This window comes from Bufo gargarizans, chromosome 4, assembly GCF_014858855.1.
Source record: "Bufo gargarizans isolate SCDJY-AF-19 chromosome 4, ASM1485885v1, whole genome shotgun sequence".
Taxonomy (NCBI): Eukaryota; Metazoa; Chordata; class Amphibia; order Anura; family Bufonidae; genus Bufo; species Bufo gargarizans.
Window position 1 is genome coordinate 142,699,145 of NC_058083.1, and position 25,748 is coordinate 142,724,892.

Below are 25,748 nucleotides of genomic sequence, written 5' to 3' on the forward strand. Positions count from 1 at the left end.
ACCTGCCTACCATTTGCTGCTCTTCCCCCCCCCCCCCCCCCCCCCCCCCCGAAACCGGATGTTTTCATTTGTGTATAGGGAGAAGCAAAAAAAAAACAACATATATATATATATATATAATGGACACCTCGTCAAACAAGCAGGGGTCCCGGAAGTGAACTTTTCCAGCGCTTTGAATGGAAATCTGTTTGGCTGGAGAGGATGTATCACTGTATAATGAGGCAGATCTAATTTATAGGACTAACGTTTTCTGTTCATATAGCAATCTGAGGAGGGCTTTTTTTGCGGCATTAGGGTGCGTTCACACTAGCGTTAAGGATTCTGTTATGGCTTTCCGTTATAACAAAAAAATAAAGGAATGCCCGGACAGAATGCAAAACGGAAGCCTTAAAAGGGCATTCCATTTGCTTTCAGTCCTAATAGAAATCTATGGAAAAGCATAACTGATCCGCCTGGGTCGCGTTATGCAAGACTGAAAACAAAATACTGTCGACAGGACTTTGTTTTCCGTCTTGCATAACGGGACCCAGAGGGATCCGTTTTGATTCCCGTAGACTTCTATTAGGATGGAAAGCAAACGGAATGCCTTTACACCGTTTCAGGACCAAGCCACTTTTCATCTTTCTGACCAGGCCATTTTTGGCAAATTTGACATGCGTCATTTTATGTGGTAATAACTTTAAAACGCTTTTACTTATCCAGGCCATTCTGAGATTGTTTTCTCGTCACATATTGTACTTAATGATAGTGGTAAAATTGAGTAATAAAATTTCATTTTTATTTATAAAAAAAATACAAAATTTACGAATTTCAGTTTCTCTTTTATAATATATACAGTGGGATGCGAAAGTTTGGGCAACCTTGTTAATCGTCATGATTTTCCTGTATAAATCGTTGGTTGTTATGAAAAAATGTCAGTTAAATATATCATATAGGAGACACACACAGTGATATTTGAGAAGTGAAATGAAGTTTATTGGATTAACAGAAAGTGTGCTATAATTGTTTAAACAAAATTAGGCAGGTGCATAAATTTGGGCACTGTTGTCATTTTATTGATTCCAAAACCTTTAGAACTAATTATTGGAACTCAAATTGGCTTGGTAAGCTCAGTGACCCCTGTCCTACATACACAGGTGAATCCAATTATGAGAGAGTATTTAATGGGGTCAATTGTAAGTTTCCCTCCTCCTTTTTTAATTTTCTCTGAAGAGTAGCAACATGGGGGTCTCAAAACAACTCTCAAGTGACCTGAAGACAAAGATTGTTCACCATCATGGTTTAGGGGAAGGATACAGAAAGCTGTCTCAGAGATTTCAGCTGTCTGTTTCCACATATTGAGGAAATGGAAGACCACAGGCTCAGTTCAAGTTAAGGCTCGAAGTGGCAGACCAAGAAAAATCTCGGCTATACAGAAGCGACGAATGGTGAGAACAGTCAGAGTCAACCCACAGACCAGCACTAAAGACCTACAACATCATCTTGCTGCAGATGGAGTCACTGTGCATCGTTCATCCATTCGGCGCACTTTACACAAGGAGATGCTGTATGCGAGAGTGATGCAGAGGAAGCCTTTTCTCCGCCTACAGCACAAAAAGTGCCGCTTGAGGTGGGCTAAAGCACATTTGGACAAGCCAGCTTCATTTTGGAATAAGGTGCTGTGGACTGATGAAACTAAAATTGAGTTATTTGGCCATAACAAGGGGCATTATGCATGGAGGAAAAAGAACACAGCATTCCAAGAAAAACACCTGCTACCTACAGTAAAATATGGTGGTGGTTCCATCATGCTGTGGGATTGTGTGGCCAGTGCAGGGACTGGGAATCTTGTCAAAGTTGAGGGACGCATGGATTCCACTCAGTATCAGCAGATTCTGGAGACCAATGTCCAGGAATCCGTGACAAAGCTGAAGCTGCGCCGGGGCTGGATCTTTCAACAAGACAGCGACCCTAAACACTGCTCAAAATCCACTAAGGCATTTATGCAGAGGAACAAGTACAACTGTTCTGGAATGGCCATCTCAGTCCCCAGACCTGAATATAATTGACTTAAAGAGAGCTGTCCATGCTCGGAAGCCATCAAACCTGAATGAACTAAAGATGTTTTGTAAAGAGGAATGGTCCAAAATACCTTCAACCAGAATCCAGACTCTCATTGGAACCTACAGGAAGCGATTTACAGGCTGTCATTTCTGCAAAAGGAGGATCTACTAAATATTGATTTCATTTCTTTTTTGTGGTGCCCAAATTTATGTACCTGCCTAATTTTGTTTAAACAATTTTATAGCACACGTTCTGTAAATCCAATAAACTTCATTTCACTTCTCAAATATCACTGTGTGTGTCTCCTATATCATATATTTAACTGACATTTTTTATCGAAACAACCAACGATTTATACAGGAAAATCATGACTATTAATAAGGTTGCCCAAACTTTCGCATCCCACTGTAGTAGTAACTCCAAAAATAGTTACTACTTTACATTCCCCATATGTCTACTTCATGTTTGGATCATTTTGTAAATGCCATTTTATTTTTTGGGGGACGTTATAAGGCTTAGAAGTTTAGAAGCAAATCTAAATTTGCTTTTTCAGAAAATTTCCAAAACCCACCTTTTAAGGACCAGTTCAGGTGTGAAGTCACTTTGTGAGGCTTAGGCTACTTTCACACTTGCGTTCAGAGCGGATCGGTCTCAGACGGATCCGCTCATATAATGCAGACGGTGGCTCCGTTCAGTACGGATCCGTCTGCATTATATTGTTAAAATATTTCTAAGTGAGAAAATGGCCTCAGACGGATCCGTCCAGACTTTCAATGTAAAGTCAATGGGGGACGGATCAGTTTGAAGATTGAGCCATAGTGTGTCATCTTCAAACGGATCCGTCCCCATTGACTTACATTGTAAGTCTGGACGGATCCGCCTGCTGAGCGGAGGCTGAACGCTGCCAGACTGATGCATTCTGGGCGAATCCGCGTCCACTCAGAATGCATTAGTGCTGGACGGAAGCGTTCGGGTCCGCTTGTGAGCCCCTTCAAATGGAGCTCACAAGCGGACACCCGAACGCTAGTGTGAAAGTAGCCTTACATAATAGAAACCACCCAAAAATAACCCCATTTTAGAAATTACACGCCTCACTGTATTCAAAACAGATTTTACAAACTTTGTTAACCCTTTTACGTGTTCCACAAGAATTATTGGAATATAGAGATGAAATTTCATAATTTCACTTTTTAGGCAGATTTTCTTTTTTTTTTTTTTTTTTTTTCACTAACAAAGCAAGGGTTAATACCCAAACAAAACTCAATATTTATTGCCCTGATTCTGTAGTTTACAGAAACCCCCCCCCCCCCCCCCCCCCCCCCCATATGTGGTTGTAAACTGCTGTACGGGCACACGGCAGGGCGCAGAAAGAAGAGGAATGCCATATGGTTTTTGGAAGGCACATTTCACTGGGATAATTTTAAGCTGCCATGTCACATTTGAAGACCCCCCTGAGGCACCCCTAGAGTAGAAACTCCCCAAAAAAAACACCCTATTTTGGAAACTACGGGATAAGGTTGCAGTTTTGTTGGTACTATTTTAGGGTACATATGATTTTTTGGTTGTTCTATATTACACTTTTTGTGAGGCAAGATAACAAAAAATAGCTGTTTTGGCACCGTTTTCATTTTTTGTTATTTACAACTTTCATCTGACAGGTTAGATCATGTGATATTTCTATAGAGCAGGTTGTTACGGCCACAATGATCCCTAATATGTATACTTTTTTTATTTGTTTTACACAATAACAGCATTTTTGAATTTTAAAAAAATCATGTTTCAGTGTCTCCATAGTCTGAGAGCCATAGTTTTTTTAAATTTTTGGACGATTGTCTTGGGTAGATATAATTTTTTGCGGGTTACTATTACACTTTTTGTGATGTAAGGTGACAAAAAAGTTTTTTTTTTTTGGTGTTCACTTGAGGGGTTAGGTCATGTAATATTTTTATGGAGGAGGTCGTTACGGACGTGGCAATACCTAATATGTATACTTTTTAAAAAAATGTATGTAAGTTTTACACAATTATATAATTTTTGAAACAAAAAATAACATAACATGTTTTTCTCCAGAGCCATAGTTTTTTTTTTTTTTTCAGTTTTTGGGCGATTGTCTTAGGTAGGGTATCATTTTTGCGGGATGAGATGACTGTTAGATTGGTACTATTTTGGGGGGAATATGCCTTTTTGACAGGGCCAGGCAGTGTTGTTCGCCTACCTCTGGCCCTGTCTGCAGTGTGAATCTCGCGCCATCCCGTTCAGTATTCGGCACAGGTGCAGTGAGTAAAGGTCGCTCGCTGTCTTCCTCACTGCGCCTGCGTCGAATACTGAATGGCGTGAGATTTCCCCAGTGCACAGGGCCGGCAGTTGGCGGTGAAGGCTGCCTGGCACTGTCAATCTAGTGTAGCAGGGTGTGGCCAGAGATGGGAGAACGGAGCCTCTAGGAGAAGGGGCAACACCCCCCTCCTGGAGTAACAGGGCATAGATAAAAGTAGGACTAAACTAGTTAGGTTCAGCTGACATTGCACATCGCTAATTTCATCTAGTTTAATAGGATTAATTCTGGTGACAAACGCTTTAAATGGAAGGAGTTGGGAACAACCAGGACTCTCCCTAGAGCTGGCTACCTCACCAAACTAAATAATTGGGGAGAAGGGCCTTGGTAAGAGTGGTGACCAAGAACGCAATGGTCACTCTGGCTGAGCTGCAAAGATCCTGTGTGCAGATGGGAGAAACTTCCATAATGGCCGCTAAATAAAATATAAAAGTTAGAGTCTAAAGGCTTTGTATGTCCTTATCACAGGACAGGGTACTAGTTTCTTGTAGTGTGAGTGCTGTCATCTTGAGGAAGTCTGAAGGTCTTTTTTATTGAGGATATGAAGACTGTACCTGGAAGTTCTACCCCCTTTGGTTCCCCATGATCTGCTAGTAGCACTTTCTCTACAGTTCGGCAGCAGCATACAGGGATCGGTCCATGGGAAACAAGATCCCCTCTAAATAGGTGCCTGTGTTTGAGCAAGGCTTTAGCTGAAGTTTGCTTACGTGACACTAGAGTTTAGGGAGTACCTTCCCAGCCTGCCTCCTGGTGTAGTTGAACATGCTATATACAGCAGTCCATGCAGTCGTCCCCCCTCCGTGTGCTGATTCATTGAGTAACAGAGTGCTGCTCCATCAATCAATGCTCAGGACAGGAATGAGCATTGCTTCTGTTTCTCTCCCCTCAGAGAGATGCCAATTTCAACAGCAAGTCTAGAGGGCGAAGAGGAGAGGGGTTTGAAAAAGTAATATAAAAAAAAAAAAAAATATATATATATATATATATATATATATATATATATATATATATATATATATATATATATATATATATATATATATATATATATATATATAAACCCCTTTGCTAGGAACCACCCTAGGCACTGGCCCCCCCAGTGCCTAATGGCCAATATGACTCTTTGTTGTTTTTATGCTTTGCTTGCCACATTTTAAGTGACAAATATAGGCAGTTTTTAGTAGGAGGGGCTTTTTGCAGACTAAGACTTATTCTGAGCTGCACCAATTTCTATTGCTATTTAGGCTACTTTCACACTGGCGTTTTGGCTTTCCATTTGAGAGATCCGTCATGGGCTCTCACAAGCGGTCCAGAACGGATCAGTTTTGCCCTAATGCATTCTGACTGGAAAAGGATCCGCTCAGAATGCGTCAGTTTGCCTCTGATCAGTCACCATTCCGCTCTGGAGGCGGACACCAAACCACTGCCTGCAGCGTTTGGCTGTCAGCTTGACGAAACTGAGCCAAACAATGTAAGTCAATGGGTGCGGTCCGTCCCCCATTGACTTTCAATGGAGTTCATGACGGATCCGTCTTGGCTATGTTACAGATAATACAAACGGATCCGATCATGACTGATGCATGCGGTTGTATTATTGTAACAGATCAGTTTTCTCGTGCGTGGCATTGGGGGACACAGCACCATGGGTATATGCCCAGCTGCCACTAGGAGGCTGACACTAGAAACAAAAAAAGTGTTGGCTCCACCCAGGTGGGCTATACCCCTCTGCTAGAGCCAGAATAACTCAGTCTAGTTCTAGTGTCCGTAGGAGGCAGACCTGACCTGCTAGCAGGTCACTCTGCTAATTTTATTTTTTATTTGTTTTATTTTTTCCTTTTTTCTTTCTCTACAGGTGGCAGGGGTGGCTCCATCGTGTTCCACCTTAGTTGCCCCCCTGCGGGCGCGTACCTAGGTACCCGGCAGCCACCCAGTCCCCACGTGACCTGCTTCCGCAGTGGATTCCGGCGGACCCACGGTTTCCGTGTTGAGTCCGCCGAGGGGGTGGTCATGCTGCGCCTGAAAACATCGGAGGGTGAGTAAGGCGCCCCCCCTACTCTTTTTCCCCCTTAGGAGTCTTCCTATCAGTCTCCTGTTGCCTGGCCCTTCCTTGGGCTTCTGTTCTTTTTATGGAGCCTGCGCCTTTAAGACCGCCGCTTCCGGCGTTCTCACATCCCTACCTCATGGCGCTGTGTCCCCCCCTCTTCTGCCGGTGCGGTCCGCGGTGCCGCGATCGCAGTCTCCCGCTTCCGGCAGCGTTCCTCTACTTCAGGCCCCGGCTTTGCTTCGGCCTAGGCCGCGACTGCGTGGGCGGGGCTTCGTCTTCGCCTCCGCCTCCCAGGCTTCCCGGGTTTTTTCCCCTGCGTCCCTCCCCTTGTGGGTGGCGGTCTGGGAGGTCCTTTTTTCTCGCCCAATCCAGCGCCAGCGCGGGCTGCTGGGGGGGCGTTTTCTTTTGAACGGCGTTTCTTAGCCCTGCTCCTGTCTCTGCTCGTCGCCATCCTGCTCTCCTGCGACCGGCTTCCTGGGACACAGCACCATTGGTAGTGGTAGGCAGCCTCTGGCTGACTCTTTTTCCTTACAGGCTCCATCCTCCGCCCTCATGTCTTCCTCTGGTCAGGCCCCCACTCCCTCCGCCGCCATTTCCACTCATTACGCCTGCTCTGTGTGTAATAGGAAGTTCCCATGCGGCCAACCTACTTCCCTCTGCGTGCAGTGCCTCAACCCCAGGCCCGCCCAGTCCGCTCCTGCGGCCTCCACTTTGTCGGTTCTCCCGGAATGGGCTGCTACCCTGTCCCAGGCCATAGGTAGCCTTGCTAGCCTCTCCCAATCCCTGGCACAGTCCCTGGACAGTCTCCCTGCCCAGATTGCGGCCGCCTCTGGTAGGGCTCCTACCGCTGGTGATGCGCCTGGCGTCAGTTCTCGTCCTGGCTCCGGCACTCGGTGCCGCAAGCGCCCACGTACGGTCTCGGCCGGGTCCCACTCCTCCTCCGCTACCCCGGATCGCTCCCCGGTTAGGTCTGAGTCGGGCGAGATTTCTTCTTCAGCCGCTTCCGCCGCTCCTGGGGACTCCTCCGCTTCAGATTCTGAATCTGAGCGGTGCTCGGCGATGTCGGCAGCCGTACAGGATCTCATCAGGGCCGTTCGGGACGCGCTCCATGTACAGGACGTTCCTTCGTCCTCCTCCCTGGAGGCGGTGTCCTTCCGCCGTTCTAGGCGGTCCACGGTTTTTTTCCCGAATCACGAGGATCTGGACGCGCTCCTTGCCAAGGAGTGGCGCCACCCTGACCGGCGCCTTCATCTCACCAAGGCCTCTGATGTCCCTTACCCCTTCTCAGAGGATTCGGTCAATCTCTGGACGATTCCCCCTCTGGTGGATCCTCAGGTCGCTCGCCTGGCGAAAGCTACTACGCTTCCCCTGGCTGATGCGGCTTCCTTGTCGGATCCCGCGGACAAACGGGTCGACTCCTTAGCCAAGTCCGTTTTCATCGCAGCGGGCGCCGCCATCCGCCCTGCGTTTGCCGCCTCCTGGGTGGCCAAGGCATGCGCTATCTGGGCAAAGCAACTTCTCCGTGCCTTACCTTCTGACTCTGACCAGGGGGACCTGGCAGTGCTTGCCTCCCAGATCTATCAGGCTTCCAAGTTTCTTTGTGACGCCTCTATGGAATCGGCTCGCCGCTCCGGGCGTGCGGCCGCCAATTCTGTGGCTATCCGCCGCACCATCTGGCTTCGTTCCTGGGCGGCGGACTCCGCCTCCAAGAAGGCTCTGATCTCTCTTCCCTTTCTTGGTGGAAAGCTTTTTGGGAAACGCTTGGAGGAGCTCATCTCTGAGGCCACCGGAGGTAAGAGTTCTCTTCTTCCTCAGAATCAGCCTCGCCGCCGTCGTTTCCCCGGGTCGTCCTCCCGGACGCAGTCCTTTCGGTCCTTTCGGGCCCCTCCCGCCCGATCTGATAAGAAGCCTTCCAGGCCTTCCTTTAAGTCCAGGCCCTCTTGGCATGCCAAGCCCAAGCCCGCTCGCCCCCAGTCCACTAAGCCTCCTTCCGCATGACTCAATCCCCGTCACGGTGGGGGGGCGCCTGCTCGCCTTTCGGGATGTTTGGCAGGCAAACGTAGAAGACGCTTGGGTTCTCGAGGTGGTCTCTTCGGGGTACAGAATCGAATTCACCGACCTTCCACCCGGTCGGTTCTTCTTGACGTCCCCCCCCCGTGTCTCCCGCCCGGGCAGACGGTTTTTTTCAGGCCATTCGTTCCCTGCGTGCTCTGGGGGTCATTGTTCCGGTTCCAGAGTCAGAACGCTTTCGGGGTTTCTACTCGAACCTGTTCACTGTTCCCAAAAAGGACGGTTCGCTCCGTCCTATCCTGGATCTGAAGGCGCTCAATCACTTCGTCCGGGTCCGTCATTTCCGCATGGAGTCCCTCCGGTCTGTGATCGCCTCCTTGGAGTTGGGCGACTTCCTGTCTTCAATCGACATTCAGGATGCCTATCTCCACATTCCCATCGCCCTCTCCCACCAAAGGTTCCTTCGCTTCGCGGTGGGTTCTCTTCATTTCCAATTTGTAGCCCTGCCCTTCGGTCTGGCCTCCGCGCCGAGGGTTTTCACCAAGGTGTTAGCTCCCCTCGTGGCCCTTCTTCGTGCCAGGGGGGTCGCCTTGGTACCTTACCTGGACGACCTTCTGGTTCGGGCCCCGTCTCCGGAGGACAATCTGTCCAGCCTGAGCATCACCCTCTCGGCTCTTGCTCAGTTCGGGTGGCTTGTCAACCACTCCAAGTCCTCCCTTGTCCCACGCCAGAGGATGCTTTTTCTGGGCATGCTTTTCGACACTCGCCTCGGGCGGGTGTTTCTTCCCCCAGAGAAGGTCTCTTCTCTTCAGGCGGGGGTGCATCTTCTCCGCGGGCCGTCCTCTCTGACCATCAGGACGTGTATGCGCGTCCTGGGGAGGATGGTGGCCTCATTCGAAGCCATTCCCTATTCCCAATTTCACTCCCGGGACCTTCAGTTGTTCATCCTATCCAGGTGGGACAAGTCCCCGGAGGGTCTCGATCGCCTTGTCCGTCTCCCCCCTCAGATTCGCCTGGGTCTGTCCTGGTGGTTGCTTCCCCGGACGGTGTCCCTGGGCCGGTCCTTCCTCCCTCCCAGTTGGCGGGTGATCACGACCGATGCCAGTCTCTCGGGATGGGGAGCGGTGTTCGAGTCCCTCACGGTTCAGGGTCTGTGGTCTGTTCAGGAGTCCTCCCTGCAGATCAACGTTCTCGAACTCAGGGCAATTTTCTTAGCGCTGTCGCACTGGACCTCTCGTCTGCGCGGCCTCCCAATCCGGATTCAGACGGACAATTCCACCGCCGTGGCTTATCTGAATCATCAGGGGGGCACCAGGAGCGTGATGGCCCTGCTAGAGGCCTCTCAGATCCTGCGTTGGGCGGAGGAACACGTTCCCGTTCTCTCCGCCGTCCACATTCCCGGGGTCGACAATTGGGCGGCAGACTTTCTCAGTCGTCAGCTCGTCGACCCGGGCGAATGGTCTCTCCACCCGGAGGTATTTCTTCAACTGTGTCTCCGATGGGGAACTCCGGACGTGGATCTTTTTGCGTCTCGCCTAAATCACAGGCTTCCACGCTATGCCGCGCGGTCCAGGGATCCGCAAGCTCTAGCGGTCGATGCCCTAGTTCTGCCTTGGTCCCAGTTCGACCTTCTATATCTCTTTCCGCCCATCCCTCTTCTGCCTCGAGTGCTCAAGCGTCTCAAGGCAGCCCGGGTGCCGGCGATTCTGGTGGCTCCGGACTGGCCCCGCAGGGCGTGGTACGCAGATCTTGTGTTTCTGCTCGCCGACGTCCCGTGGCGTCTCCCTCTGCGCCGCGATCTCCTTTCGCAGGGCCCTCTGTTCCACCCGAATTTACCGCAGCTTCGTTTAACGGCGTGGCTGTTGAGACCGCGGTCCTGAAGGCCCGTGGTCTCTCGGACTCTGTCATTCAGACGATGCTGAGCGCTCGGAAGCCTCAGTCGGCCCGTATTTACTACCGGACCTGGAGGGCGTACTTTGCTTGGTGCGAGTCCGGACGTTTTCGTCCCCTCCTTTTTTCGGTCCCTAATATTCTGGCCTTCCTTCAGGCTGGTTTTGAAAAGGGGCTTCGCCTGGCTTCTCTCAGGGGGCAGATTTCTGCCCTTTCGGTCCTTTTTCAGCGCCCTGTGGCCGCGCGGGCTCAGGTTAGGACTTTTCTACAGGGTGTCGCTCGCCGAGCCCCTCCCTTTCGCCTTCCGGTGGAGCCGTGGGACCTGAATCTTGTCCTCGATGCTCTTCAGTCTTCTCCGTTTGAGCCCTTGGCAGACATCTCTCTGTCGTTTGTATCGTTTAAGGTTGCCTTCCTTGTGGCGATCACCTCTATCCGCCGGGTCTCCGAACTGGCGGCGCTTTCCTGCCGGTCGCCTTTCCTGGTGTTCCATCAGGACAAAGTGGTTTTGCGCCCCGTTCCTTCTTTTCTCCCTAAGGTTGTCTCCTCGTTTCATATCAATGAGGAGATTGTCCTTCCTTCCTTCTGCCCTAATCCTTCTCGCCCTCGGGAGAAGTCTCTCCATTGCCTGGATGTTGTTCGGGCTCTCCGCTGGTACCTTCGCCTCACGGAACCCTTCCGTCGTTCGGACTCTCTTTTCCTGGTTCCGGCGGGTCCTCGTAAGGGTTTGCCTGCCTCCAAGGCCACCATCTCTCGCTGGGTTCGGTCGGCTGTCAAGGAGGCGTACGCCGCAAAGGGCCGTGCTCCCCCTTCCAGGTTGACCGCTCATTCGACTAGGGCAGTTGGGGCTTCCTGGGCGGTGCGTCATCAGGCTTCGGCTGCCCAGCTTTGCCGGGCCGCCACCTGGTCGTCAGTTCACACTTTTTCTAAATTCTACCATATTCATTCCCTGGCTTCTGCTGACGCCAGCCTGGGGCGTAAGGTTCTGCAGGCAGCGGTGCTTTAGGTTGCTGTCTTGGCGTTCTTCTTCCCTCCCTCAGGGACTGCTTTGGGACGTCCCATGGTGCTGTGTCCCCCAATGCCACGCACGAGTAAAATGGATTTTTTGTACTCACCGTAAAATCCTTTTCTCGTAGTAGGCATTGGGGGACACAGATCCCACCCTTTCCTTTGGAGCATTTATTCTTGTTTGTGGCTCCGGCATTTGCTGTGGTTGTTGGGTCCTCCAGTTCAAGACTTGTCGGCGTTCAGTCTCATTTTAGTTCAGGTGTGGCGTTCCTACTGCTTTTGTACTGACTGAGTTATTCTGGCTCTAGCAGAGGGGTATAGCCCACCTGGGTGGAGCCAACACTTTTTTTGTTTCTAGTGTCAGCCTCCTAGTGGCAGCTGGGCATATACCCATGGTGCTGTGTCCCCCAATGCCTACTACGAGAAAAGGATTTTACGGTGAGTACAAAAAATCCATTTTTTGCAGATCCATGACGGATCTGCCCAAAAAACACGAGTGTGAAAGTAGCCTTATACCTCAAGTCTACACTGGCTATATGAAATGCCAGTCTAATTAAATAAATAAAAAATATTTGTATAGCTCCACCATATTCTGCAGCGCTTTACAAATTCATAGGGTTTATGTACAAAACAAAATAACTGGCTAATATGCAACTGAAACACTAGGAGTCAGGGCCCTGCTCGCAAGAGCTTACAATCTATAAGTTGACTCTGGTACCTGCAGTAGATTTGTTGGGCCTAAACTTGGGCATAACTAGAGCTAAACTCTTGCTGAGATGCAGACCATGAAGCATAAAAGTATGGCCTGCCTACAAAGTGCATTTTATTCTGCGGAGCTGCTATAAAGGCCTCCCATGATGTTTGTTTTGGTCCCAACACCCCTGACAATAGCTGATTTTTGCCTTGACCCTTCTGCAGTGGAATTGTACTATTGCACAGATGCCAACCATGAAATTTATGGATAAGCAGAGTATTCCAGAGCGTCTGAAGCTCTTGCTTAGCGGCGCTCCATTCTGGCTCAGGCAGGTTGTGGCGTGCTTGATGTCATCCGCAGTTGTATCCTTAGGTCCCTGTAACACTTCTTTGTTATAGAAGTTAAAATGTCCTGCTTTTTGTTCTTCGTTTGATCTGTTTCTGTAAATTAAACACAAATTAATCATTATCTCTACTGTCTTTTTCCACCTTCAATCCCCAGCCTGCAGAAATAGATGTTCTGATAGGAAAGGACAGAGAAGGATTCTTCACTAATGGCCTAACCGTTGGAGGAAAGAAATGCTCGGTGATCAGAGACAGCCTGTATATTGAAAATGATTACACAATGGACATCAGGACAAAAAGTCAAGGTGGAGAACCAACATACAACATTGCTGTAGGAAGAGCTGTCAGAGGTGAGAACGTTTCTTAATCCAGGTTTTATAGATCTCGGGGCGGAATTCTTTTTGTACCACGTGTTCTGTAAAATCCTTGTTTTTCCTATGTCCCCGAAAATGATGGGGAGAGCGAGAGTCCCAGAAAGGAACAGACATGTAAGTCACTGGCTGAGCAGGCTCCTTACTTACTGTTTTGCCCCAGTCCAGCTCCAGCGGTGGGAAAAGTAGCTAACCGAAGGGGGAGGGCTGCTTTAGATGCTGTTATCTCCTGAATGGTAGCAGCTAGAAACATACAACTCCTGTTTGAAAGCTGACAAAACCAGAATGACAGCAATACGTTCAGTACAGGGGAAGATATCACTGATAGAAATCGGGATGCTGTGAATGCAGCTGAAAGTGAAAGTAAAAATAGGTTTTACCCAGGATTATTCCCGATCCCGACTCTATTTCTAACAGTGACTTCTCCTCTGTTGCTTGAACTTTAGTTGTCATTTTGGTCTTGGGACTGTCAACTTTCAAACAAGACCAGTTGCATGTTTCTAGCTGCTACCATTCTGGAGATGGCAGCATCTAAAGCAGCCCTCCCCCCCTGCAGTTAGCTACTTTTCTCACTGCCTGAGCTGGACTCGGACAAAACAGTTAGGTGGTTAAGGGGTGGTCCACTTGCTGACATGTTCCTAGCCCTTTTGCTGCCAGGGGTTTTAGAACAACTTCAATGCATCAAAGCGTTTGTGGCTAATATTCTAAACCAAGCAGAACTGTAGACCAAAAAAAGTACTCCTCTTTGAAATATCTTTCTACTTTGTTGTTCACTGGGCCTGTGGTCATGTGTGCACGAACGGCGTTTGGCTGCTGTAGGCCCAGTTGGGATCGGGACTGCAGGAAATTGTAAGGGAGAGCAATTTTATTTTATTCTCACAGCTCCCTGGATTCAGGGTTGATTGGATGTGCTACTGCTTATATTCTCCCCCTTTAGTAGAAATTTAACAGCCCTAGATGCAGGGACAGACTGGGAACTTAAAGTGGCCCCGGAAAAAAAAAAGTGATTCCATGTTTTAGGTGGGTCCAAATAAGTAGCTTGGCACCCTATACTGGAATAGTATAGTTCCCAGCAGGCCTACATACTTGTACAATAAAGTTTTATTACAGTGCTGCGATGAGCATTGCACAGCAGTTGTAGCCGGAGTGTCTTTATAAATCATACCAGAGATCAGAGTCAGCCATGGCATTCATCACTGGAAACGCCCAGCCGGGGCATTGAGGCAGAGCGTGGTTTAGTTCTTTCAGCTGATATGGCTTTAGTCTAGCTCTGTGTTGGGATAATACTAAGTCGATTACAGAGAAATTGGCCTCCTTTCTAAGATGTCCAGCTGTCGCTGACAGTTGCGTCTTGTACGCATGGTCTCAGCTGCTGTTTCAGAAAGACTTGAAAAAAAGAATTGAATTGAGATTAATGTTTAAAATATGCATGCCGAAATTAACCCCAAAAAGTAATATTTTTTTTTATTTTTTTAATAAAGTGTCTTACAACGTAAGATATAAAAATAAGTAATGACGAGGAAGAAAACAAATCTCCATGTTCTGGAGGCTGAATTTTTCTGGTTCCTCTGGCTAATGCTTCCAGTTCGATCAGAATGTATTATTCCAAACCAACAGATATATAATCAATGCCCCCAAAATATCTGTGGAGCCCCAGCTCTGACAGTAATGCTTAATTTCTCCTATCACTAAATACTCACTTGCCAGCATCATCCCTTGCCAATAACTGATAATGGGGGCTTTATGTTGCAGCCAGGTGCCACCCCATCACTGTCTACATATCCAGTGGGGGAGCATTACCTCTACACTGACGATATTCAAACATTCAAAAAATATCGAGATTAGATAACCCCTTTACTTTATAGCTTTTATGTTTGTTCTACCCCTTAAGATTCTGCTGGTTTATGATTAGATAGCATAAGATTTATCTAATTAACAACCATCCACTTGTGATTTTGGACATTTTATGATGAATTCTCAGAATAAGGACTCATGCACATGACCGCTTCTGGTTTGCAGTCGGCAAATCGCAGATCTGCAAAATCCAGATGTGGTCCGTGTGCCACCTGCAAATTGTATTTTTTTTTATTTATTATTATTTTTTTTTGTGGTCCGCATTTTGCAGACATATAGTCTGTCTGTTTGTGGAACATCCGTGTGCTTTCCATGTCTGTTCTTTACGCGTCCTATACTTGGCGTGCGGACCGCAGACCCATTTAGGTCATTGGGGGGCATTTACACCACTATTCTGGCATAAAGTCATAACTTGTGGCGCATGTCAGATTTATGTCATAATTTGCATTGTTTTAAGCTTTTCACCACTTTTCTGATGTGGTGAGAAAAGGGACGAGGCTTAGCTATGCCTGACTGATTTACTATAACTTACGCCAGAAACTCTGCACTCCAAAGAATGATATGCAAATCGCATGCCGAGGACCCCATCCAGAGTGCCGAACTTCCACATTGGAGAGCTACAATCCTCAGCTTCCTTTACCATCTTTAATCCTCCCTTCCTTTCAAGGCAGCATCTAGGTATCTGAAGAAGGCTTATTGCCGAAAACGTTAAGGTTATCTGAGACTAACAAATGCCCCTCACACTGAATCTAGTTACCTGGCTCCCCGCACCACCCCAGCTGCTTCTCCCTGTGCACGGATGAAAACATCAGGGGGGGGGGGGGCAGCTTATGGCATGCGGTGAAGGGGATGAGCCTCCCATGTGTCACCCGTGATGATAGGGCGGCTCATCCCCGTCACCACCTGCCATTGACTGCTCTGACACGGATGTTTTCATCTGCGCAGGAGAAGTGGCGGTGCGGTGAGCCAGGTAAGTAGATTCAGTGTGAGAGGAGCATTTGTTGGTCTCAGATAACCCCTTTAATTCTACTGGAATATTGCCAAAATAAATCTTGTGTGATTTGCATACCATCCCTAGGAGTGCAGAGTCTGTATTTTACAGGTTCTACTGGTCTGGGACCCATCTCTAGCCCCCTCTAGACTAGAAGAGTGTGCCATTAATCCATTTACATACTTGCGCTAGAAACTGGAATAAGTTTTATAGCTCAAGACTGCTCCAGCCCCTGGCTGTCATAGACTTGAGTATCTGGTGCACAAAGGGGCAGAGATGTGATGGATTTATTAGGAGGCATCTACCTTGTAATAAATTTAGGTGCATCTTACTCCAGCGCAGGATGATCATGACTAGTGTATGGGAACGCCACTCTTAATAAATAAATAAGCTGGATGATGAATGCCACACAACTACAGGCACATTTAAGGGAGGCAAGATGCACCCAAGTGTCACATCAGACCATTCGAAAACCATTTACATCAGCATGGTTTGTGTGCTAGACGACCTGCAAGGATGCCTCACCACAGGCGCCATCGTCTTGCATTGTTCAAGGAGCTTCTATGCTGGATGAGGGAACAGTGGGCTCAGTCAATTCACGCTGAGCAGAAATGATGGCCGCCAACAATGTTGGAGACTTCAAGGAGAGCGCTATGCATCAGCCACTGTTGTCACCAGACGAGCCTTTGGTGATGGTGGTACAGTGTGGGCAGGTGTGTCTACTCCAATACAGAACTGCCCTACACTACAAATATCCCTAAGGCCCCTTTCACATGGGCGAGTTTTCCGCACGGGTGCAATGCTTGAGTTGAACGCATTGCACCCGCACTGAATCCAGACCCATTCATTTTTATGGGGCTGTGCACATCACTTGTGAAAATCGTAGCAAGCTCTATTTTGTGCGTTTTTCACGCAACGCAGGCACCATAGAAGTGAATAGGGGTGCGTGAAAACATCCAAGCAAGTGTGGATGTGGTCCGATTTTCACGCACAGTCGCTAGGAGACGATTGGGATGGAGACCCAATCATTATTATTTTCACTTATAACATGGTTATAAGGGAAAGTAATAGCATTCTGAATGCATAGTAAAATAGGGCTGGAGGGGTTAAAAAAAATATATATAATAATTTAACTCTCCTTAATCCACTTGTTTGCGCAGCCGGCATCTCTTCTGTCTTCATCTGTGAGGAATAGGACCTTTTGATGACGCCACTATGCTCATCACATGATCATCACCATGGTGATGGATCATGTGATGAATGCAGTGACGTCAAAGGTCCTATTCCTCACAGATAAAGACAGAAGAGATGCCGGCTGCGCAAACAAGTGGATTAAGGTGAGTTAAATTATAATTATTAATAATAATATTTATTATTAACCCCTCCAGCGCTATTTTACCATGCATTCTGTATTCAGAATGCTATTATTTTTCCTCTGTTATAAGGGAAAATAATACAATCTACACAACCTTGAACCCAAACCTGAACTTCTGTGAAGAAGTTCGGGTCTGGGTACCACACTCAGTTTTATATCATAAAAACGGAACAAATGCGTACCTACTCGCGCGGGTTTGCCGCAACGCATCTGGACACGCTCGTGTGAAAGAGGCCTAACTGTTTGAGAGTAGTGTATATTCATGTGATGTGAATCTACTAAAGCGGGAAAAACGTTTGTTTGACCAACAGCTATTCCTAACTCCCTATACACATGTATCTTCGGTTTGGCCGAGCGTGAATGTGTGTTTTCAGTGGGGTAAGTCCACCGCCAGACACCTCCAATAGTGACATATCTCCTTCAAAGGGAGTCTCTCCACTATGTTCTGTTTTAAGATGGTCCCGATGCTTTGGAGGGCAAACAAAAAATAAATAAAAATACCACCACTACATCTCACACTATTACTTACATTAGTAATAAGGAAGTACATATTCATATCTGGGCTCATATTTGTGCGTTGCTTCATTGCAACCCTTATAAGCCTATAGAAGGAAACAAACAGCACCAAGTATCAAACAATGTAAATCTTTATTGGGTACACAAAAATACAAAAGAACAAATATTGTGACTGCTCAGCCAGCCAGAATCCTACTTCATACTGATGAAGGGCAAGTTCACCCAAAACAGCCGACTGCGGATGAAAATATGGCTTGGCTGGTTTGCCATGTCTGGTTCCAAGGCTTGCTGAAAAGTCAGACATTGACTTATAGGGTGCCAGTTCCAATAGGTGACACTAGCAAGATGCTTCTAAAAGCGTCCTTTTTGCATATATGTAAAAATATAATTGCTGTATGTTTTTTGGATTTTTTTTCTGCATTTTTACTAACTTCCTCTTGTGTTTCTTTTTCTTTCTTTCAGTCTTGGTATTCGCAATGGGGAAGGAAGGAGTCCATGGAGGCGGCTTGAATAAAAAGGCGTTTGCAATGGCAAAATACTTGAGAGATATGGGATTCTAACTGCTAGGCCAACTTATATTCTAGGGGATAATAAATAAAAAAATTGCTACTAAACTTTCCTGTCTGAACAAAGCATCTTTTCATCTGGAAATTTTATTAGCAATAACTGGGGTGATGGGGGATGAACCTGTGTCTCCTTTTTAAGTGGGGAAAGTTCTTTTTTTTTTTTTTTTTTTCTTCTTCTTTCTTTTCAAGCAATTATAGTTTCATGGCAAATTTATGTCCTGAATGGGACAACCCAACCGGATGCTCCGTTAACTGCTTTCACCCTTCCTCAAAGGCTTTACCACTGAGCAGCATCTCCTGCCAGCAATCGCTGCGTCTCCCCATCATTCAGGCTGTGTGTGATGGTGACCCATTCGTCTTACGTTTTGCCCATTGTCCTTTTTGTTCATGTACGAAAGTACTCCTGACCCCCCCACCCATGATTGAATTGTAGTCCCAAAATGTGAACTATGTGGCTTTAAGTGTGTTTACGGACTAGTCATCCATAGTGTCTGATACATTGTATTTGAGATTTGTGTAGTCAACTGTGACTACAAGTCCCAGTTCAAGAAACTTGAGTACCGAATGTAAACTTTGCCACAAATTGTACCTCAGCTAAGCAAGTTTCAGTCCTTTCTCCTATAAAACACGAAGTACTTGACCAAGGTGGTTGGCATTGTATACAAAACTCAGTTTTGCCAGGAGATTTTTTTACCATTTTGTGCTGCTCTGCTATAAGCATGATGTATTAAGCACATGCATGTGTTGTCTTGCAAGAAGTCTAGGCTTAGTATAAGTAGAGGCCTAGCGTCTTAAGTCTGCAGGACCGCAACAAGGCGTGGGCCATAAGCCTAATGTATACTGGGGTGAATGGTGGCACACCGAAAAACACTAGAAAAGGAAATATGTTTATAAAACCACTGGATTGGTTGCCTTTTGAGTGGTTTGAGCATATACACAGCTCAGCTTAGTCTTCCTTTGCTCAAACACGGGTAGAAATATCTACACGGAACACTAAATTCTGGGTCCACGTTCTCACTACTATTTTATGGTGTATTTCTGATTGATCCCTATTATATTAAGAGTCCAGATCATGGTGCCGCTGTTACCAGTTTGGCAGTGATCTTTCTGCCCGGAGGGATGTGTTTCTGGTGCAATAACTTGGTTACACCTTTTTATTTCATACTACTATATGCCAAATCATTTTTATTTTTTAAAGAAATGTTTTAAAGCCATTATCCTGGTTGAGATGGGGGGGGGGGGGGGGGCTGTCCTTTTTAACCTTCAGATTCCTCTTTACGATCTTACACCCAGCACTGCAGCACAGCAAATGGACGTGGGAGTGAGCATGAGAATTGCTACAGAAGCGCCAGTGTAGGAGGGTCTTGCATATAGTCCCGTAAACGTATACTTATACATTTTTCTCTTTGTGGATCTGTATCGTCAGCCTTTAGCATGGTGAGCAATCGCCCATATCGCAGTGTTAAAGGGGTTGTCCAGATGGGAAACCTATTTACAAAGAGGGGGGGCAGAATAGCTTGAAATAAAAAAAAAAAAATCCTGATGCCACATGGGTACCCTGTCACTTTCTACTTCCTGGTAATGGGGCTGGTCACTGTTGTATGGGAGCAGTGGGACATTGAGATTTTACTTTTTAAGCCATGTTGCCCTATTTTATATTTTTTATATTTATTTATTTTTGTCCTGGCCAAGGCAACCCCTTGAACTAATCTGGTCTTGCCATCCTACAAATATCCATCCTCTTGTTTAGTTCTGTCGTGCTCTTGTGACGTTGGCTCTGACAGTGTTGCCCTTTCCTTCTGCCACATACGAGCTTCAGTGGATGTTGGCTGGTCAAAGATCCTGCTGTCTACTCTAGGCTTTACAAGAACTTCTTACACTCTTCAAATAAAATAAGTCAAACGGGTTTCTCGGTCTTAACACTACAAATATGAAATCCTTCATTTTTGAAGGTGCCCGTTGTCACTGGCTCTTGCCCAGCTAGCTGATTTTTAGTTTTTTAGTTTTTTTTTGGTAGGGAGTATTGTGATTTGAAGCCCTTACAATAACGTGGTAAGGTTTTTTTCTGGTAGGGAATATTGTGATTAATACCCCTTCTAATGTATAATGTTGTGGTATATTTTTGTTCATAGGACCAATTGCAGCTACATAATTCCCAGGCACTTAAAGGCATGGTGTATCTTTTAAAGCAAACCAGTCCCAAATTCTAAGGCCCTGCATTGTGGTCTGAATCAGTATTCTAGTTGACAAGGGAATTTTCAGGTTTGAGGCTTACATTACCAAGCACCTCAATGATGCAGTGATTTCGGACTGAACTCGCTCAGAACACTGGTCCAGGCCACATTATGGCAGCCCGATCCGCCAGCTGCAGTGACGTCCTCCAGCTTATTGTCTTTGGCTCCCCTAAGAACAATGACCTTGCTGCTCGATTCTCTCCATAGGTTTTAAGGGGTTGGTAGTTTGCAATAGCGCTGCTGATTAAACCGTAACGGCGAATTAACAATTGGGGAAAGTTTGCTGCAGAATCAGTTCAGTACATTTTCCTTGTATTATTTGATGTGTATAACCTGGTTGTCAGTTAAATTCACTGCTCAGCGTCTTATTTTAATAAATGACAAATAAGAATTCTTTGTACTAAAGAATAGTAGATGGCATTCTTTAGAATGAACCTGGCTGTATTTGTGATAGCTTCATATGTATTCTGTGCCATATGACAAAACAAAGCCGCGAGATGGGTTTTAACTGACACAAGGTCCTCCTTCCTCTGGAATGGCACTTCTGTAAAGACATTTTAGTATTTTGCTTCCGTTTGTCTTGTGTATCATGTAAAAGGAAAAAAAAAACCTGTATAAATTCTTGTTAATTTGTCCATATCTTTCCCTGCACTTTTGTTACATCTGGGATACAGTCTAACTCATCTGATTTAATATGCATTTAAGGAAATGCCATAAACTATTAAAACACCTTGTTTACAGACAGATGAAATTAAATTTATTCCAACCAAAATAGTGTGGTCTTTGTGTGTGTTTTGGTAATTTATTGGGGGTGTTAATGTGTACTTATCCCATTGACAGTGCTCCTAGCAACGTAGGGCCCATTTACACACTGCAGTCATGGGGATGAATGTTTGTTACTATGATCCTTCATCCCCCACACAGTTTAATGGTCTGTAGGCAGCATACCCCTGTTTTTATATAGGATGATTTATCACCGTGGAGCAAGGATCTTGTGTTGCCTAAATGATCTGATCAGCTGGCAAGCTAGCGTTTTTCTCCTTTGTTGAGTGATCAGTGGGCGATTAGCATGAGGCAGGTATCGGAAACAAGCGTTTGTAGGAATGTTCATTCCCAATTGTTGGCTTCATAATCTGCCCTTGTAAATGGGCACTATATCTTTGTATATGGGTAAATGTCAGCAGATGTGAACAGTGCCTCAAAGAGGCAGGGCAATCTGCAGGCAGCATGTTATAGAGCAGGGGCAGATCAATGTATATATTTCTTGTGAAAAAGGACAGTAAAACTTGTAATTTTTAGGCTACATGCATACAACCCATACATACAGCGTGTCCGCAATACACGGGCACCGGCCTGTGTGCATTCCGCATCACGAATTGCGTACCCATTCACTTGAATGGGTTCGCAATCATGGAGATGCAGAACGGAGGCATGGAGTGCTTCCGTGGCGTTTCGGGAGGTGCCTTCGCACCGCAAAAAAGCAGCGCATGCACTATCGCGGACCCCATTCAAGTTCTTATGCATGTAGCCTTACATTAATATTTCAGCTTTTTCTAACTTAAGACCATCCCTGTGAACAGCTCAGTAGGTGCTGAGGGCATTATCAGTAATTGATAGCATTCTCTCTGTAAGGGCTCATGCACACGACTATGTAATTTGCGGTCCACAAAAAACAGATCTGCAAAAAATATGGATGACATCTGTGTGCATTCCTTATTTTGCGGAATGGAACAGCTGGCCCTTCATAGAACTGTACTATCCTTGTCCGTAATGCGGACAATAATAGGACATGTTCTATTTTTTGGCGGAATGGAAATACGGACATATGAAAACAGAATACACATGGAGTAACTTGTTTTTGCAAATTGCGGTCCCTAGTGCACGGAATGGCCGCACAACTGCCGTGTGCATAAGGGCTAAGTGTGTATACAGATAGCTGTTAGTCACTGATGGCTGTACACAGGGATGATGTTATCAGTGATTGATAGCTATCTCTGTATACACACTTAGGGCTCATGCACACGACTGTATGTAATTTGCGGTCCACAAAAAACGGATCTGCAAAAAATGTTTTTCGCGGATCCGTTGCCTTGTATCTAAGGTTTTTTTTTTTTTCTCTGATTTAAGTCCTCCTCCCCTCCGTTATTCCACAATACATCTCGGTATGGTTTCCATATGCGATCTGTTTTTTGCGGAACAGAAACAGTAATTTTGTTAATCACCAAACACATGAGCAATATGGGCTGGGCATAGCATTTCTACAGTATGGATCTGCGAAATACGGATGACATGGATGTGTTCCGTGTGCGTTCCGTATTTTTTGCGGACCCATTGAAGTGAATGGTTCTGCATACGGTCCACAAAAAATAACAATGGAAGCGGAAAGAAAAATAAGTTCGTGTGCATGAGCCCTTACACAGAGAATGCTGTCAGTCACTGATGGTTTTACATGGGGGAGATATTATCAGTGATAGCAATTCTCTGTTTGAGGCTTCCTTCACACTTCCGTTTTTCACTGACATGTGCTGTCCGCAATGCTGTAGCACAGCAGGTGTTGGATACTGAGTTGCGGTTCTCTGCTAGCTATTGCCTGAATAACACAGGTTTCAAAAATGATGGTGTGTATTAGGGCTCCTGCACACAAACTTATTTTTGGTCCTCATCCAATCCACATTTTTTGTGGACCCATTCACTTCACTTGGGCCGCAAAAAAAAAATGCAGACTGCACTCTGTGTGCTATTCGGATATCTTGTTTAGTACGTTTTTGTATTAGGCTGAATTCACACGTCCGTGGAACACGGTCCGTGAGATACTGGACTGGCATCCTGCCTGGTGCAGGCGCGCACAGCGTCATTGGTTGCTATGACACCGTGCGCTTCCTGCTGCTGTACAATAATACACTCTTATAGATCATACGAGTGTATTACTGTACGGCGGCGGCACAAAGCGCATGGCGTCATAACAACCAATGACTCCATGGGCTCCTGCACTTTGCAGGATGCCTGTTCGGTATCTCATGGACTGTGTTCCACGGACGCAGGGGAGGACTGACAACTCATGGGGCCCCTGGGCAATAAGAGATTATGGGGCCCCTGTGTCCACACCCACCCACAGCCCCACACACATATTGCACCACGTCGGCTCCAGGCTCATGTGGGCCCTTGGGCGATAAAGTCTCAGTGGGCCCCACTATACAGTGATAACTCTTGAGTACAGATAATTTTGTAGATGTCCCCTGCAGTTCTATGTGACAACACAGATAACACAGTGATGACTATCTGAGTACAGAAAATGTAGTAGTGTTACCTGCAGTCCTATGTAAAAACACAGATAACACTAGTCCTGATAATGTGTTAGTGTTACCTGCGTCCTTAGTGTGCCTCCCTGTCTCACTCCCATGGACTCCATGCAGAACGTCCTGATGCAGCTGCATCAAAACAGGAATACTGTGGGCATGGTGATGGTCTCACACTCTCATAGAGTACGGCCCAGACAGCTCGTCTGTAGACAAATTTATTTATTTATTATACACACTTATATAGCGCTACTAATTCCGCTCCGCTTTACAGACATTATCATCCAACTGTCCCCAATGGGGCTCACAATCTAAGGTCCCTATCAGAATGTCTTTGGAGTGTGGGAGGAAACCGGAGTAAACCCACGCAAACACAGGGAGAACATACAAACTCCATGCAGATGTTGCCCTTGGTCGGATTTGAACCTAGGACCCCAGCGCTGCAAAGCACCAGTGCTAACCACTGAGCCACCGTGCTGCCCCACAAATCACAGAGAACATCTGGCTGAAAGAAAGAACCAAGCAGCTTCAGGTGCATCTCACCCTGGAAAAGCTTATGTTAGATCAGCGGTTCTCAACCTAGGGGTCGCGACCCCTTTGGGGGTCAATCGGACCTTTCCGGGGGGTCGCCTGAGGCTTCCTATTAGGGCTGCACGATTGTAGCGTTACATTACCCTACCTCGTGAGATTTCCCTACCTCCTGACTGCCTGTTGCACTGCTAATGAAATGAGGAGGCGTTCCTTCCTGAGTTTTGACGATCTGCGCATGCGCAAACCGACAGTTTATGGAAAATCTCTGCAGAGTTCAGCTTCACACCGGGACACTGCGCATGCGCCGGCCGGAGTTAGCCGCGCTTGCGCACTGGGCCGTAATATTTCCCTACTAAGGCTCGCATGCGCAGTGTCCCGGTGTAAAGCTGAACTCCGCTGAGATTTTCCATAAACTGTCAGTTTGCGCATGCGCAGATCGTCAAAACTCAGGAACGCCTCCTCACGTCATTAGCAGTGCGACAGGAAGTCAGAAGGTAGGGAAATCTCACGAGGTAGGGTAGTATAACGCTACAACTAGGAGAGAGATTGTGTCACACAGGAGTAACATACTTTACACGCAAAGACAGTTATGTGCGCAGTTTAGGACACATGAGGGGACACATAGGGCCATGAGGGGGACCAGCATAAGATGCTATATGTCTTATGCTGGCCCCCCTCATGGCCCTATGTGTCATAGCACACCCCCCATAACAGCGTCCTCCACAGATCCCCCCATATAACAGCGTCCTCCACAGATCCCCCCCATATAACAGCGTCCTCCACAGATCCCCCACAACACAGCGCCAATTACAGAACTACCTAACACCTTGTAATAGACTGGCATACATCCTGCATATCAGATATTTACATTACAATTCATAACCGTAGCAAAATTGGTTATGACGTAGCAAGGAAAAAAATGTACTGGTTGGGGGTCACCACAACATGAGGAACTGTATTAAGGGGTCACGGCTTTAGAAAGGTTGAGAACCACTGTGTTAGATGGAGACAGCAGGTTGTATTCGGGGCTCTCTGTGTGCTGACTCACTGTAATGGAGGCATCAAGGTACAGAAGGGCTGGGACCACCACTAGGATGAGGTAAGGGGCAGGAGGACACACTCAGGAGCAGGACCCGCCTCAGGGTCATGTGGCCCCTTATATAAGTCCATTACACAGTATAGAAATAATACTCCCAGGAGGTGTGTGCTCAGAGAACCCCCTTTAACCGCCTCCTGGTCCTAATAAGGACGAGGAGGTAATTCAAGATTAGAGAGCTGGTAGTGAAGGGGATAATGACAGAAAATGGCGGAGACTACACACATACCTCCACCTGCTATTCTTTACACGGCATGTATGGGGGAGGCAGACTGGAGTTGTTAGAAAGAGGCCCCCCCCATTAGACTACCAGTCTCCACCTCCTTGGGTGACATCACACCTACCAGCAGTGACTCTACTTTAGTCACTATCCAACAAGTACAGCAGCACATGATCATATGATCCGCTTGACCTCGCCCATACCGGATCACAGGCTCGCGACATCATCACAGGTTCTTTACCTCCTTCAAATGCACAGCCTGTGAGCCTGAATCCTCCCACACATGATCAGATGGTCGTGACATCATCACAGGTCCTTTACCTCCTCCCGCTGAAC

At 46.8% G+C, this 25,748-nt stretch overlaps 1 protein-coding gene across 1 annotated transcript in view; it reads left to right on the forward strand.

Annotated features, from left to right (window-relative positions):
* Window positions 1-21,043, forward strand: part of PFN2 (profilin 2) — a 51,419-nt gene extending 30,376 nt beyond the window's left edge. Inside the window, exons 2-3 of the mRNA XM_044290080.1 lie at window positions 12,520-12,712; window positions 17,932-21,043. Of these exons, the coding sequence (XP_044146015.1) occupies window positions 12,520-12,712; window positions 17,932-18,029 (291 nt within the window). The 3' untranslated portion in view covers window positions 18,030-21,043. The remainder of the gene's footprint in view (window positions 1-12,519; window positions 12,713-17,931) is intronic.
* The last annotated feature ends 4,705 nt before the right edge of the window (window positions 21,044-25,748 follow it).